General features: G+C 40.4%; 1 protein-coding gene across 3 annotated transcripts in view; it reads right to left on the bottom strand.

Annotated features, from left to right (window-relative positions):
- Positions 1-1,842: 1,842 nt before the first annotated feature.
- grb2a (growth factor receptor-bound protein 2a) overlaps positions 1,843-17,192 on the bottom strand; it is a 66,713-nt gene continuing 51,363 nt past the window's right edge. For 2 of the 3 annotated variants that reach the window (XM_059571233.1, XM_059571234.1), the window contains exons 3-6: positions 6,593-6,690; positions 4,573-4,695; positions 3,985-4,153; positions 1,843-2,313 (exon numbers count right to left, since the gene is read on the bottom strand). In XM_059571233.1, the coding sequence (XP_059427216.1) occupies positions 2,128-2,313; positions 3,985-4,153; positions 4,573-4,695; positions 6,593-6,690 (576 nt within the window). In that variant the 3' untranslated portion in view covers positions 1,843-2,127. The remainder of the gene's footprint in view (positions 2,314-3,984; positions 4,154-4,572; positions 4,696-6,592; positions 6,691-17,192) is intronic. The other variant, XM_059571235.1, reaches the window with a different exon arrangement.

Below are 17,192 nucleotides of genomic sequence, written 5' to 3'. Positions count from 1 at the left end.
TTCACTCATAATCTACATTGTGCAGGTGTACATAAACTCCAGCATTATGAAACTGCACTCTTCTGACAGCAAAAGGATGCCATGTATATTTCTATCATTGAGGTTTACTGCAGCTGATGAAATGGCTTAGTATCAACATAACACATTATTCCATTATGACACAGATGTATATACACATCTCATTTCTAAGAGCACAAGCAACACAACTAATAATACATCAAACATTTGAAAAAATAAATTGAATTTGAAGTAAATGACCATGACAAGTAGAAAGAAACTGAATTACAAGTCTTCGATGTATATTAGCTTTCCAATTTTAAGATAAAAAATAATTCAGCATTCAAAAGTTGCGTACAGATGCATACACTTAATTGTTTTCTTTTAGTTAACCAGGGCCACATAAAGAAAAACTCAAACTCAAAAACAGAAACAAAAATAAACATCCTCAAATGACATCATGAAGAGTATACAGCCCTCAGCTTCAAAAAGCGGCATTTAATGCCCCTGTAACGTGTGGTAAGAAACTTTCATGACATTACAACAAAATGCATACCATTTAAACAAGTTCAGCCCTTTTTCAGCACAGTTATATGGCATCATTCTAGATAGCACAAAGTCCAAGATCACTGAATTTTGTTCACTACTAAGAAGATATATCAAACGTTTGATATGTAAACTCTTGATCTGTACAAGTGCACTGGGAAGTTTCACTGGAAATATCATTATTCTATTTTATTCAGGAATAATCTAGAGTAACCAACATACTCTATGAAAATCCCCAATGGAATCATATACCCAGTACCATGTTAAAGGCTTAATGAAATGCTCCAAATTTGTTACATTTGATCACTGATCTGCTACAGAGGCTTCGGCAACATTACATTATTTTCAAGGTATTTTGATTTAAAGGGACAGTTTACTCAAAATTGCAATTTAGGCATCACCTTCATGATGTTCCAAACCTGCAACACAAATACCCATTCTGAACACGTTTTGAATTTGAACAGAAAAAAATGTGTAAACATGTGGAACAAATGAGGATGAGTACATATGTACATATATCAATATGTCCTCTTTTTCCCAGACATATCCTGGCTGGGATTTCTAAGATGCCTAAATTGTCTAGGTTACAGGTGTGTTTGGCTTGAAGCAGTGCTGTGCAGACTGATCTGTTTTTGACATCAAAGTACCACGAGAGATATAGAGAGCAGATGCTCAGCATGCTGTCAAATCACTCTCATGGCACTTTGTTGTCAAACATATGTAAAAGTAGATGCCTCATTGGCAACTGTTTCCATGGGCCACTATACACAAGCCGTCCGTCAAATTGTATTGGTCAACTTGAAGCCATTCATCATAGTCATCAATGAATATTCAGATGCCACAATCCTGCTCAGGCGATGGTCTGTGAACACATATAGTATGGTGAATGATGTCAAGTTGACCGTTTCAAGATGGCAGAAGTGGCTACGTGCTTGGAGCAGATCGAATGGGGCATCTATACACATCTTTGTTCACACACAAATCGGTCCGCACAGCTTCAAGCCAAACACACATTTTTTTGCCTTTGCTTTCTATTTGTTTCATACTTTGTGAAAGTAAACCAATGGCATGTAGGGATTGTACATAATCTACCAATCACAGCATGCGAGAAGGTGGGATCCACAGAGAACGGTAAAATAAATGCACATCTTAGACAATTTAGAAATCATGGCCATGACATGTAAAAAGAGGATGTATAGATGTATAGGATTTGTCTTAAAGGTGAACTATCCTTTTAAGACAAAAAGACAACTACAAGTAAGTTAATTTGACTATTGTATGGAAATGAAATTATAGGCATACAGCTGATGTCTTATAACATGAAATAAAGTTGCATATAAAGCATAGCTGATTTAAAACAGTACATGAAAGAAATATCAGTCTGGAGCATTTTTCCTCACACAGCCAATAGTGCTGCTTAAAATGTCAATCACTCCAAACAGCACAGTCTTTATTTTCCCGGCCAATCGACATAAACGTCCCCAATTGAGCCTTTTCTCTCCATCACTCTGTGGTTTTTGTTTCCATGGCAACCCAGCTCTATGTCCATAGGTGCTTTAAGCAAGCAAGCATTTTCTCTGCAAGTTACATGTTTTGATTGACAGGTGTAACATAATTTCGAGGGAACATTCCGGTTCGTCCGTGACAAGCCCCCTTCCACCAATTAGGATCCGAGTTGTCCAGGACCTGGATAAAATCTCCACGCCTGAACCCCAGCTCTCCATCCTCTTGAGGGTCAAAGTCAAACAAAGCTTGAACGTATGTAGAATGCTGTGGAACAAAAGTAGAAATGTTGGGAATTATGACAATATTGCCTTGAATGTATATATATATAGTTCACCATAAAATATTTGATACTTTCTTCTTAAAAAAATTGAATGCTGCTCAGACTACAATGCAGGGGAAAGTGTCACAATTTTAATTAAGGGTCAGTTTTTACTGAGAGAAAATCACTTCATAGCAGGGTGACAACCACATACAACAGTTTTAATGAGTAAAATAAGTTAATCTTAAAAAAATGTTTTTAACTACTATTTATATCAAAGTTGCATATATATATATATATATATATATATATATATATATATATATATATATATATATATATATATATATATATATATATATATATATATATATATATATATATAGGTGCTGGTCCTATAATTAGAAAATCATCAAAAAGTTGATTTATTTCACTAATTCTATTCAAAAAGTGAAACTTGTATATTTTATTATATATATATTATATTATAAGATTCACAAAGAGTGGACTGCAGCTGGAGTCAGTGCTTCAAGAACCAATATGCACAGACGTATGCAAGACATGGGTTTCAGCTGTCGCATTCCTTGAGTCAAGCTACTCTTGAACAACAGACAGCGTCAGAAGCGTCTAAAGACAAAAAGGACTGGACTGCTGCTGAGTAGTCCAAAGTTATGTTATCTGATGAAAGTAAATTTTGCATTTCCTTTGGAAATCAGGGTCCCAGAGTCTGGAGGAAGACAGGAGAGGCACACAATCCACGTTGCTTGAGGTCCAGTGTAAAGTTTCCACAGTTGGTGATGGTTTGGGATGCCATCAGTGGTGTTGGTCCACTATGTTTTCTGAGGTCCAAGGTCAACACAGCCGTATACCAGGAAGTTTTAGAGCACTTCATGCTTCCTGCTGCTGACCAACTTTATGGAGATGCAGATTTCATTTTCCAACAGGACTTGGCACCTGCACACAGTGCCAAAGCTACCAGTACCTGGTTTAAGGACCATGGTATCCCTGTTCTTAATTGGCCAGCAAACTCACCTGACCTTAACCCCATAGAAAATCTATGGGGTATTGTGAAGAGGAAGATGCGATATGCCAGACCCAACAAGGCAGAAGAGCTGAAGGCCACTATCAGAGCAACCTGGGCTCTCATAACACCTGAGCAGTGCCACAGACTGATCAACTCCATGCCACGCCGCATTGCTGCAGTAATTCAGGCAAAAGGAGCCCCAACTAAGTATTGAGTGCTGTACATGCAGTTGGCCAAGATCCTTTCTTTGTATTGGTCTTAAGTATATTTTAATTTTCTGAGATACTGAATTTGAGATTTTCCTTAGTTGTCAATTATAATCATGAAAGTTTAAAGAAATAAATATTTGAAATATATCAGTCTGTGTGAAATGAATGAATATAATATACAAGTTTCCCTTTTTGAATGGAATTATTGAAATAATTAAACTTTTTGATGATATTCTAATTATATGACCAGCACCTGTATATATATATATATATATATATATATATATATATATATATATATATATATATATATATATATATATATATATATACATACACATACACATACACACACACACATACAAACACACAAAATAAATTTTAATTGTTGGATATTGCTAACAAAGTATTGTTGAAATGTTTCAGCACTGATTCAATCCTACCTGTGGTACCTGTTCAATGTCCCTGAGGAAAATTGGCTGATTCCTGGACACAGAAGTGGACCGATGATAATCCACTAAGGAGTTTAACGAGTTAAATTTGACCACCCACAAGAAGTATTTCCCTGCTCCATCCCGTAAGACTTTGAAGTGCTGGACATCATTCCCAAATCTACAGGAAAGGGAAAAAACACAGTGTTTAGAAAATTACATAATAGCCGTCTGCATTTATAACACTTGGATATTGCAATTATAGTGAAGAACTCTGCAATGTTCAGTTTATCATGAAGCCTAAGGTTTGCAGCTATCTAACTATTTGAATGATTCAGACAGCGTTGGCCTAGTTTAGAAACCACCCAAAAAGAATTTGCAATAACACATAAATAAAGTGCTGAGAACGGCCATATTTTGTGCTGCACTGCATCAATTATTCATTGACATGCCCCTATTTACAAGAACAGATTCAATTACTGCATCAAAATTTCAAAAACAGCAGCCTGTGTTAGTGTTCATTACTAGAACAGTCATATACAAACTGGCAAAACATTAGAATATAATAAAACAGTATAGAATAGAATGTCAAATACATACTTGACAGACAGCGAGAAGTCTCCAGGTGCACTCTCACTCTCTCTAATGAGAAAAGCTCCATCGTGTCTCTGTTTATTTAACATTTCTTCTGCCTTTGCACGGGGAATCTTCCCATAAAACCAGCTGCATGTTCAAAACAAATCCAAAAGCAGTAGTTTAGATACTTTGTAGAATGCAGCTATGAGACTACAAAACTTATGCAATATAATTATAATCATATTGATCATGATTAATCACGTACAAAATAAAGGTTTTTGTTTACATAATACAGTATGTGTGTGTACTCTTTATATTTATTATGTATAGTATATACACTCACTAGCCACTTTATTAGGTACAGTACCGGGTTGCCTTCAGAACTGCCTTAATTCTTCATGGCATAGATTCAACAAGGTGTTGGAAACATTCCATAGAGATTTTGGTCCATATTGACATGATAGCATCACCCAGTTGCTGCAGATTTGTCGGCTGCACATCCATGATGCAAATCTCCCGTTCCACCACATCCCAAAGCTGCTCTATTGAATTGAGATCTGGTGACTGTGGAGGCCCTTTAAGTAAAGTGAACTCATAGTCATGTTCAAAAAACCAGTGTGAGATGATCTGAGATTTGTGACATGGTCCATTATCCTGCTGGAAGTAGCCATCAGAAGATGGGTAGACTGTAGTCATAAAGGGATGGACATGGTCAGCAACGATACTCAGGTAGGCTGCTTAAACAATGCTCAATTGGTACTAAGGGGCCCAAAGTGTGCCAAAAAAAATATCGCCCACACAATTAAACCACCACCAGCAGCCTGAACCATTGAGACAAGGCAGGATGGATCCATGCTTTAATGTTCTTTATGCCAAATTCTGACCCTACCATCTGATTGTCGCAACAGAAATTGAGACTCATCAGACCAGGCAATGTGTTTCCAGTCTTCTATTGTCCAATTTTGGTGAGCCTATGTGAATTGTAGCCTCCGTTACCTGTTCTTAGCTGACAGGAGCGGCACCTTCTTCTGCTGTACTCCATCTGCTTCAGGATTCGATGTGTTGTGCGTTCAGAAATGGTTTTCTGCATACCTTTGTTGTAATGAGTGATTATTTGAAAAAAGTGAAAGTGACATGACATACAGCCAAGTATGGTGACCAATACTCAGAATTCGTGCTCTGCATTTAACCCACCCAAAGTGCACACACACAGCAGTGAACACACACATGGAGCAGTCGGCAGCCATTTATGCTGCGGCGCCCGGGTAGCAGTTGGGGTTTCGGTGCCTTGCTCAAAGGCACTTCAGTTGTGGTATTGCTGACCTGAGACTCGAACCCACAACCTTAGGGTAGTCAAACTCTCTAATCATTAGGCCACAAGCTCCCCAAGAGTTACTGTCACCTTTCTATCATCTCTAACCAGTCAGTCCATTCTTCTCTGACACCTACAAGGCATTTTCGTCCACACAACTGCCGCTCACTGGATATATTCTCTTTTTCGGACCATTCTCTGTAAACCCTAGAGATGGTTGTGCATGAAAACCCCAGTAGATCAGCAGTTTTAGAAATACTTAGACCAGCCCGTCTGGCACCAACAACCATTCCACGTTCAAAGTCACTTAAATCCCCTTTCTTCACCATTCTGATGCTCGGTTTGAACTTCAGCAAGTCGTCTTCACCACATCTAGAAGCCTAAATGCATTGAGTGGCTGCCATGTGATTGGCTGATTAGCAATTTGTGTTACCAAGCAATTGAACAGGTGTACCTAATAAAGTGGCTGGTGAGTGTATAAATAAACATTTATATATTTAAGAAAAATATGTTGCGTTTATATATTAAATATATTAATACATGATATAATTTATATGAATATCAATATTTACATGTAAATACATGTAAATATTTTCAAAATATATGCTGTATGTCTGTGTCTTGTTATGTAAACAAAAACTTTTATTTTGGATATGATTAATCGCCAATAATCATTTGACCACTAAAATATATATATATAGTCTTTTTGTAACTAAAAGGGCAAATACTTACGGGTGTGGCTTCATTTCTATGTAATTTTTAGGGATGAATCCTTCTTTTCCATTGAGTTCTGCCTTGTACCAGTTCTGGTCACATTCTTCATTTAAAATCTGACGGGGAAACAAAAGACACTTTAAAACTTGACCTGCATGGTGTCACTCACTACACAGTGTCCACACAGTAAACCTCCAATCAGCCCACTTATCTCAGAACACAGAGGACCTAAAGAGCCAATCATAACACTGGCTGTGGTGTTTGAAACCCAAGGCCTTGCTCTATAAATAGCATAAAGGAAATATCCTTCATTTCAACTTTAAGCCACACATAACATCCTGTGTACATAAGACTTCTCTGGCACAAATGAGAAATACATTGCACACAGTCTGTTCTGTGGAACTGAAAAACTGATCCAGATGGATTTGTGCAAAAACATGTGTGAAATTAGCATCGTTCCTGATGGCCAGGATTTGATGTCTCTTTCATCACTGAAGTACAATGCTGTACCCACAATGATGCCATCTGTGGTAATGATGACCATCACCATCAAATATGAAATGAAGAAAGAAGTACATTACTGCACTGTCTACAATCTCAGAGGTGAAGGGCCAAAACAGATGAAGTGGACAAATATGAACAAATATGATTACTTTAGATTCAAAGACACTCTCTCAGTCTTGCTTAAGTCAAGTATGTTATGACACATTCATCTAAGATAAATGGGAATGCTATCCTATAGGCTGGAACATTCTCACAACCCTGAAAGATGGTCTCCCCATGACTTTTCTCTCTGAAAACAACCATTAATCTGCTCTCACTCCCACCAAGCCATGGCGCCTCTTTTCTCTGCCTTCTACCGGTAATCTAAGTTATAAAGACATTATGTATGTAGGGAAATATGTATTTGATCCCCTGCTGATTATTATTATTCAGTTTGTCCAATTACAAAGAAATGAAGGATTTGTATGGTAGGTTTAATTTAACAGATAACCAAAAATACAGAAACAAACAAACGAAAAAAAAAAACACATTATGTAAAAGTTAGAAAATTGATTTGCATTTCAGTGAGTAAAATAAGTATTTGATCCAAAAGCAAAACATGACTTAGTACTTGGTGCAGAAACCCTTATTGGCAAGCACAGAGGTAAGATGTTTTTTGTAGTTGGTCACCAGGTTTGCACACATCTCAGCATAGCGTGTTTCCAATATTTTGCTTGGTGACTGTGGTCCCAACTGTCAACAAGCTCCTCCCGTGTAGTACAGGGCTGTGATGGCTACGGCCACACAGGGTAACATCACCTCAGTTCTAAACATTTGATTTGATTGTCTCACCATGTGCCAGGGGGGATTTCATCCTTAGTTAGCTCTTGAGTTCCCAAGTGTTAAGTTTGTTTACCCCTTCAATGTTATTTGGTTTTGTCAAGCCGTTATATAAGCTTCCTTCTGTGTCTTTGTGGGAGGTCAGTTTTTTGTTCAGTTAACCTTGCGTTATGAGTCAATGTATTTGTATTTTTAAGGCCTAGTTATTAATTTTGGTCCTTATGGAACGTCTCAATATTTTGGGTAATAAAACCCCACTTTTTGAAAAACCGCCTCCTGTGTCCTCTTGCCTCACTGTCTTGGACAAACTGTATTGGACAAGCAACCTGTTAGTGAAGAAGGAGAAAATTGAGCTTTTGGAGTGGAAAACACTGAAGATGAAGGAAAGGAGCCAACCCTGTCTGACCTGGCAGCTATTCTCAGAGCACACGTGGGACAGCAGGAGGCCCGAGATGAGAAGCAGAAGGAAGCAACTACAAGACAAGAACAGCGGTTTAAAACACTTCAACATCAATTTCAGATGCTGCAGTTGGAAGTACAAGCCCAAACATCTCCACTGTCAGAGCCTCCACCAACAGATTCTGATCAAGATCTGGAGGCCTTTCCACCCAACAGACCTCGTTCTCAAACCCGAATGGATCCCACTGCTGTGACTGATTCAACTACAACAGCAGCAGGTCAAGTCCATCCACACCATGTGCCCAGACTAAAGAAATTTACTTATGATGACGATATTGAACACTTTCTTAGCGATATTGAACACTTTGAGCGTATTGCCTTAGCCTGCAGATGGGAGAAGCCAGACTGGGTTTTTCATTTAATGCCATTGCTAACTGGTAAAGCTAGAAGTGCTTATGTGCATATGGACATTGATGACTCTCTTGATTATTAAAGGTGCAATTCTATCCAAGTATGACATTAACCCTGAGACCTACAGGCAAACATTTCATTCCCTAGAGGTAAGCCCTGACGAGAGCCCAAAGGAATTGTATGCCAGAATCAAAGAGCTGTATGGAAAGTGGATCCAGCCAAAAGGAAAAACTACACAAGACATTGGTGAAATGATCATGCTGGAGCAATACTTGAGAATGGTGTCCCCTGAGCTGCAGATTTGGATCAGAGAGCAAAGGTGCGGAGAAAAGAATAGCCATGGAGCTACAACTCATGGAAGACCCCAAGAGACACCAGTTAACCCCCTCAGCAGTATCAACCCATCCAACAGTAATAACCAAAGCCAGAGGCCAGCGGGGGTAAGGTTCCCACTGGGGAGAACCAGTTGTTTAGCAGACCATCGCAACCCTCAGGTAGAAAACCAGTTTGCTATCTCTGTGGAATAGATGGCCATACAAAGCCCATGTGCCCTAAAAATACAGCAAAGTTGACTCAGATGTGTGTTGTAACACGCCCTCATGTGGATGCTGTTTCTAAGAATGACCAAGCTGTAAAGATGACTGATGTTGAAGTTAATGGAACTGCTCTCAAAGCTTTAATTGACAACGGGAGTGATCAGACACTTGTGCACAGGAAGTTTGTACCAACCAATATTATCAGCACCAGAGGCACCAGAGACACTATCCCCATATGTTGTGTGGATGGTGATGAGAGTTACTCAACTGCTGACATGAATATCAAAGTTGACAATCAAACATATCTCTTGAACATTGTGGTAGCTGATAAATTGCCTTATCCTGTTGTTCTAGGACGAGACCTCCCAGTACATTTTGATTTGTTCGAATCAGACAAAATCAGAAAATGCTATGCTGCTGTCACCAGGGGGCAGGCTAAGAAGTCTAATGAGCACCTGGAGATCCTCAGTACCTTACCATTCTACAGTTACATGGCAACACACAGGAAGTCACGTAAAACTTGTAGGCAGAGAAGACAGGAGAAATTCCCTCACACAGTTGTGAAGTCACAAACTAACACCCAGCCAGAGTTGCCTTTAGGATTTCAAATGACAGCCAGTATCATAAATATGCAGAAATCTCATCCATCTTTAGCATCTCTTTTCAGAAAATCAAGAAGGAGCCAGGAGATGTGCTAGACATGAGCAAAGAGGAGTACATCTTGCAAAATGGTATTCTCTACCGTCAACAGGAATCTGTATTGCAGCTAGTGATCCCCCAAGCAGCCAGAGAGGCTTTACTGGTGTTGGGGCATTCTGTTCCCTGGGCTGGCCACCTAGGTAAGCACAAAACCACAGCCCACATTAAACACAATTTTCACTGGTCTGGACTGTGTAGAGATGTTGCTGAATTCTGCAAAAGTTGTCCATAGTGTCAAATGACATCTGCTAGTCTTCCCTCCAGAGCTCCACTCCTACCACTCCCCATCATTGCCACTCCATTTTTATCGCCTTGGGATGGACATTGTTGGTCCTGTTGAGAAGAGTAAAGCTGGGAACCGTTACATGCTGGTTATAACAGACTATGCAACCAAGTACCCCGAAGTGTTCCCATTGAAGTCCGTAAAAGCTTAATCTGTGGCTTTTTGTCTAGTACAGTTTTTTTCATGAGTGGTTTTCCCTTGTGAAATACTGACTGATCAAGGAACTACCTTTTTGTCAACTTTGTTGAAGTAGGTCTTTAAATTACTTGGCATCAGGAGCCTGAGAACCACACCTTACCACCCCCAAACGGATGGGCTGACAAAACGTTTCAACAAGACGCTGAAGCAGATGCTGCGAAAGTTTGTGAACAGCAGTGGTACAGATGGGGATCTCTGGCTGCCATATCTTTTATTTGCATACAGGGAAGTACCCCAAGCCCCCACTGGGATTTCAACCTTTGAACTTCTTTATGGGCATGATGTCAGAGGCCCTCTTTTTCTGCTGAGAGAGAGTTGGGAGGGAGACCAGGGGAGAGGGGATTCTGTTAATGTGGTATCCTATCCCTCAATACCACGACTTAGGTGCCCTTGAGCAAGGCACCGAACCCCCAACTGCTCCCCGGGCGCAGCAGCATAAATGGCTGCCCACTGCTCCGGGTGTGTGTTCACAGTGTGTGTGTGTGTGTGTTCACTGCTCTGTGTGTGTGCACTTTGGATGGGTTAAATGCAGAGCACGAATTCTGAGTATGGGTCACCATACTTGGCTGAATGTCACGTCACTCACTCACGTCACTCACTCCTATGTTGTGCAGATGAGAGACCGATTGGAGAAAATGAGCAATCTTGCCAAGTCACACTTGGCAGAGGCCCAGAAACAGCAGAAGTCCTGGTATGATCGGTCAGCCCGCCAGAGATCCTTTAGCCCTGGACAGAAGGTGCCAGTGCTTCTCCCTAGTGATGACAACAAGCTTTTGGCAAAGTGGCAAGGACCATTGGAGGTCCAGGAGAAACTTGGGCCTACCACCTATCGGATATTGACCACAGGTCAGTCACGTTCCAATAAAGTACTGCATGTGAACCTCCTGAAGGAAGGAGCCTGAAAAGAAAACAGAGGTGATGCTAGTCAGAAGCATTCTGGAAGAGGAGGAAGTGGATGAGCAATACTTACCTTCTGAAGGTGTTCCAGTGGACTTTGATCTCAGTCATCTCTCTGAAGACACACACCAGCAGGTGAGAACCATCTGTAATCTTGAAGTGTTCCAGGAGAACCCTGGGAGGATTGACCTTGGTGAACATGATATTGTCCTCACAGAAGGTGCTGCTGTGAGACGACTGAGTTACAGGATCCCTGAGCACCTGTTGACTGCACTGAAAGAGGAAGTGGATCTCATGCTGTCCCAGGGTATCATAGAGGCTTCAAAGAGTGAATGGTGAATAGTCCTTGTACCGAAAGAGGATGGTAGCATAAGATTCTGCATTGATTTCAGGTACTTGAACTCAGTTTCTCAGTTTGACTCCTATCCAACACCAAGGATTGATGACCTGCTTGAACGGCTGGGAAAGGCATAATTCCTGACCACATTAGATCTTAGCAAAGGGTACTGGCAAGTACCACTGACCGAGCGATCCAGAGAGTTGACTGCTCTCCGGACTCCATGGGGCCTATTCCACTTTACAGTGCTCCCATTTGGCCTTCATGGAGCGCCAGCAAATTTCCAGAGGCTTATGGACTGGGTACTTTGTGATTCCTCTGCATTTGAGGCAGCCTATCTTGATTATATAGTTCTGTATAGTGACAGCTTGGAGCAACATTTGGAACATCTGTGCACCGTCTTGGGCTGTCTTCATGCTGCTGGGCTGACCGTAAATCCCACAAAGTGTGCCTTTGCTGCATCTGAGACTGAGTACCTGGGCCATATAATTGGGAATGGGATGATACGGCTACAGGTTAGTAAGATCCAAGCCACTGAGTCATGTCCTTTACCCCAAACAAGGAAGCAAATCAGATCCTTTTTGGGCATGGCAGGCTTTTATCGTCGCTTCATTCCGCAGTTTTCCACCAGAGCAGCTCTGTTCTCAGACTTGACCGGGTCCCGGAGTCACAATCAGATCCAGTGGACAGAGGAGGCCGTGGCAGCTTTCCATGATATCCTGCAATCAATGAGTAAGCAACCAGTTTTGTATGGTCCAAACTTTAACGACCATTACTTTGTGCAGACTGATGCTTCCGACAGGGGTCTGGGGGCTGTACTTCTGCAGGGGCCCCCTGAGAACCACCATCCTGTTGTTTACATCAGCAGAAAGCTGTTCCCCAGGGAAGTCCATTATTCGACCGTGGAAAAAGAGGGACTGGCTATAAAGAGGGCCCTGGACTCCTTCCTCTACTAACTCCTGGGTAGAGAATTCACACTGGAGACTGACCATAAAGCACTGCAGTGGATGGAGAGGATGAAGAATCCAATGGAAGAATCACTCAGTGGTACCTGGCCCTGCAACCATTCCGCTTCAGCATCCAACACATCTCAGGCAAAGAGAACCTGACTACCTGTCACGCTGTACCAGCGAGAGTCTTGAAGGGGGGGGGGGGGGGGGGGTGTGATGGCTACGGCCACACAAGGTAACATCACCTCAGTTCTAAACATTTGATTTTATTATTTCACCTCCTTAGTTTGTTGCACTGATTATTATTTACAGTCATCTAAACTATGATATCTAAATAAGGAACACAATACAGTTTTTTGATTTGGTTTATTTTGCTTTACCTTTATATTGATTAACAGGGAGGGCACTAATCACATGTTTCTTTGTGTCGAGTTACCTGGACCTGTTGAGGCGGTCCCTTACTGGTTGGGCGAAAGGAGTGGCTAAGGGCTGAGGAGACCTATATCTGGGTAGGGCTGGGTATTGTTCAAAATCTTTCGATCTGGTGCCAATTTCGATACCTCAGTTTCGATACCAGTTCCTAACGATACTTTTTTCGATACCATATGTTTTAAAATCCATTTCAACATCAGTACAAATACATTAAACACAAAACTTTTATTTTTCACCTTAATTAAAACAAATTCTGGTAACACTTCACACTCAGGATAACATTATTAATACAACTGGTTGTGCTTTTTGGATAGGGGTGCGCCATTCAGGGGCGGACTGGGACCAAATAATTGCCCTGAACTTTCTGGCCCACAGCAGCCAACCACATCATAACGCAAACACCCCTGTTTTGATGTCATTTATTAGTTTAATATTTAAGTAAACAGTTTGGGGATTTTAACCAATAGGGCAACTGATCCTCCGTTGAAAAAAAAAAAAAAAGAACAGCAGCTGTTCATTTAGCGACTCCTAGTGAGCGATACATGCTCATCAAGACACAAACATTCTTCTAGAACTCACACTTTGCATTCAGTTAGCAGATCCATACGAGTCATGCATGAAATAGAAGTTTATAAAATCAAACAATAGCTTTATGTGCTTTACAGATGAACTTGAAGTCTTTATTCATTCGAGATGTTCAATAATAGATCATCTTTGGCTCGGTAATACAAGTTCATGATCCGATTAGAGAACCGATGATTCTTTTGAGTCAATCTTTTAAAATAATAATTTATTTTGTTTAACGAAACCAGTGTGGAAACCAGTGTTTCACAAACTGGATAGATCTGAGGTGCAGGGATCGCAAAATCGTTAGCCCCACATCCCGGGGCTATTGTGTTCTCCAGTCCGATGGGCTATCGTGAATAGTGTTGTAAAATTCCTAACTTGATTCGCGTTATTCACTCGCTTGAAGGGGTGAAACGGATCGTAGCTGATCGTTTGCACTTGTTTCTAAATATTGCTGATTCAAGCATTTTAAACAATTTGCACCATTCGGAGCTGGTGGTTACTCATTCAAAGCACGCGTTGCGAGCAGCATTTCAGACAATGCGCATACAGAGTATGAATTCAGGGGAAGTCGTGGCCTAATGGTTAGAGAGTCGGACTCCCAATCGAAAGGTTGTGAGTTCGAGTCCCGGGCCGGCAGGAATTGTGGGTGGGGGGAGTGCATGTACAGTTCTCTCTCCACCTTCAATACCACGACTTAGGTGCCCTTGAGCAAGGCATCGAACCCCCAACTGCTCCCCGGGCGCCGCAGCATAAATGGCTGCCCACTGCTCCGGGTGTGTGCTCACAGTGTGTGTGTGTGTGTTCACTGCTCTGTGTGTGTGCATTTCGGATGGGTTAAATGCAGAGCACAAATTCTGAGTATGGGTCACCATACTTGGCTGAATGTCACTTCACTTCACTTCACTTCATCTTTCGGGTGTCCTAACTTCTGAATGAACACATACACACACAATTATATCAAAATAATTGTCTCTGCAAGTATTCTCGTAAACACAGTCGGTTATGTTTTAAGTGAACGTATACAATTGGCCTGCTGCTTAGAGAAATTCGCTGTAACGGATAAATCTGTCTCTCTCTCTCTCTGTTTTCTAGACGACGTGAAAGGGGGTGTGTTTCAAGATACGCAGTGGAGTAGACCAAACTAAACAGGGAGGGAGGGCAAAACACTAAACAAATGCTTCATTAATACCGGCTTTGGTTGCAATACTCTTATCGCATATGTTGCACTTTGCTGTTTGGCATCCACTTTTATAGAGTGTAGCCACACTTTAGACCTCTTTGGCATTGTAAAACGGAAACGTTTTGAGAGTGTTGTGTGACTGCGAGTATCTTTAGCCAATCACGGCGAATTTAGGTTCTTACATGCATGTATGCTACAAGCTCACACAGACACAGCCGCTTGGCAAAAAAAAAACAAAAAAAAAACACGGCCGCTTGGCTTTAGGAACCGAAATCAGGCACCGAAAGATAAATAATTTTTTGATACTCATAGTATCGAAGTTTTTCGTTCGATACCATAAAGGCATCGAAGTTCGGTACCCAGCCCTATATCCGGGAGCCAGCTCATTAGGCCATACCATGTCTCACCATGTGCCTGGGGGGATTCTGTCCTTAGTTAGCTCTTGAGTTCCCAAGTGTTAGTTTGTTTACCCCTTCTATGTTATTTGGTTTTGTCAAGCCGTTATATAAGCTTCCTTCTGTGTCTTTGTGGGAGGTCAGTTTTTTGTTCAGTTAACCTTGCGTTATGAGTCGATGTATTTGAGCCTATATTTAGTTATTTTTTGTTGACCTCTTTTTTAAGGCCTAGTTATTAATTTTGGTCCTTATGTAACTTCTCAATATTTTGGGTAATAAAACCCCACTTTTTGAAAACTGCCTCCTGTGTCCTTTTGCCTCACTGTCTTGGTCCCTGACAAGGGCTGATCCTTCACCTTTCTCATGATCATCCGTACCCCATGAAGCAAGATTTTGCACGGAGCTCCAGTCAGAGGCCGACTGATGGTTGTTTTGTATTTCTTCCATTTCTGAATAATCGCACCGACAGTTGTCTTCTTCTCACAAAGCTTCTTGCTGATGGTCTTGTAGCCCATTCAAGCCTTGTGCAGATCTACAATTTGTCTCTGACATCCTTTGACAGCTCTTTGGTCTTACCCATGGTGGTGGGAGAGGTTGGAATGAAAGATACAGATTGTGTGGACAGGTGTCTAATACACTTGACTAGCTGACATTAGGAGTAACTTCTTAAAGTGACAGGACTTATCTGTGTTCCACATGGGCACATACTGTAACCAATATGTGGGTGCCAGAATTCTTGCTGGTTGGTAGGGGATTAAATACTTTATTTCACTCACTTAAATGCAAATCAATTTCTAACCTCTATATAATGCGTTTTTTTCTGGATTTTTCGGTTGAAATTCTTTCTCTATCTGTTAAAATAAACCTACCCTAAAAATTACCGACCCTTAATTTCTTTGTAATTGGGCGTAAAGGAAAATGACAGCTGAAACTTTTTCACTGAACCTTGCAAAAGCAGCAAGTTACAATAGTGAGGGAAAAGCTCTGTGTATCACGTGTAATTACATCCATACAGTCTATGATCACAACAACAACGTTTTGTCAGGCATCTACATTGTCATCTGAGGAGATTACAAAGATTAAAGTGTTTTTTTTTTTAAACATGAATTGTTGGAATTATCTGCTCTTGATATAAGACAGACTTTTAATATGTAAAAAAAAACATACTTTCAATTAACTTTAATTCTGTATATTACCTGTATTTAAGTTATTTGTATTATCCAATGAAAAGTTATTTTCATACAAACAAACTTCATAATATATATATATATATATATATATATATATATATATATATATATATATATATATATATATATATATATACACACAACCCGAATTCCGGAAAAGTTGGGACGTTTTTTAAATTTTAATAAAATGAAAACTAAAGGAATTTCAAATCACATGAGCCAATATTTTATTCACAATAGAACATAGATAACGTAGCAAATGTTTAAACTGAGAAATTGTACACTTTTATCCACTTAATTAGCTCATTTAAAATTTAATGCCTGCTACAGGTCTCAAAAAAGTTGGCACGGGGGCAACAAATGGCTAAAAAAGCAAGCAGTTTTGAAAAGATTCAGCTGGGAGAACATCTAGTGATTAATTAAGTTAATTGATATCAGGTTTGTAACATGATTAGCTATAAAAGCTTTGTCTTAGAGAAGCAGAGTCTCTCAGAAGTAAAGATGGGCAGAGGCTCTCCAATCTGTGAAAGACTGCGTAAAAAAATTGTGGAAAACTTTAAAAACAATGTTTCTCAACGTCAAATTGCAAAGGCTTTGCAAATCTCATCATCTACAGTGCATAACATCATCAAAAGATTCAGAGAAACTGGAGAAATCTCTGTGATTAATGGACAAGGCCGGAGACCTTTATTGGATGCCTGTGGTCTTCGGGCTCTCAGACGACACTGCATCACTCATCGGCATGATTGTGTCAATGACATTACTAAATGGGCCCAGGAATACTTTCAGAAACCACTGTCGGTAAACACAATCCGCCG

Source organism: Carassius carassius, chromosome 17, assembly GCF_963082965.1.
Source record: "Carassius carassius chromosome 17, fCarCar2.1, whole genome shotgun sequence".
NCBI lineage: Eukaryota > Metazoa > Chordata > Actinopteri > Cypriniformes > Cyprinidae > Carassius > Carassius carassius.
This window is presented reverse-complemented; position numbering and strand designations above follow the sequence as displayed.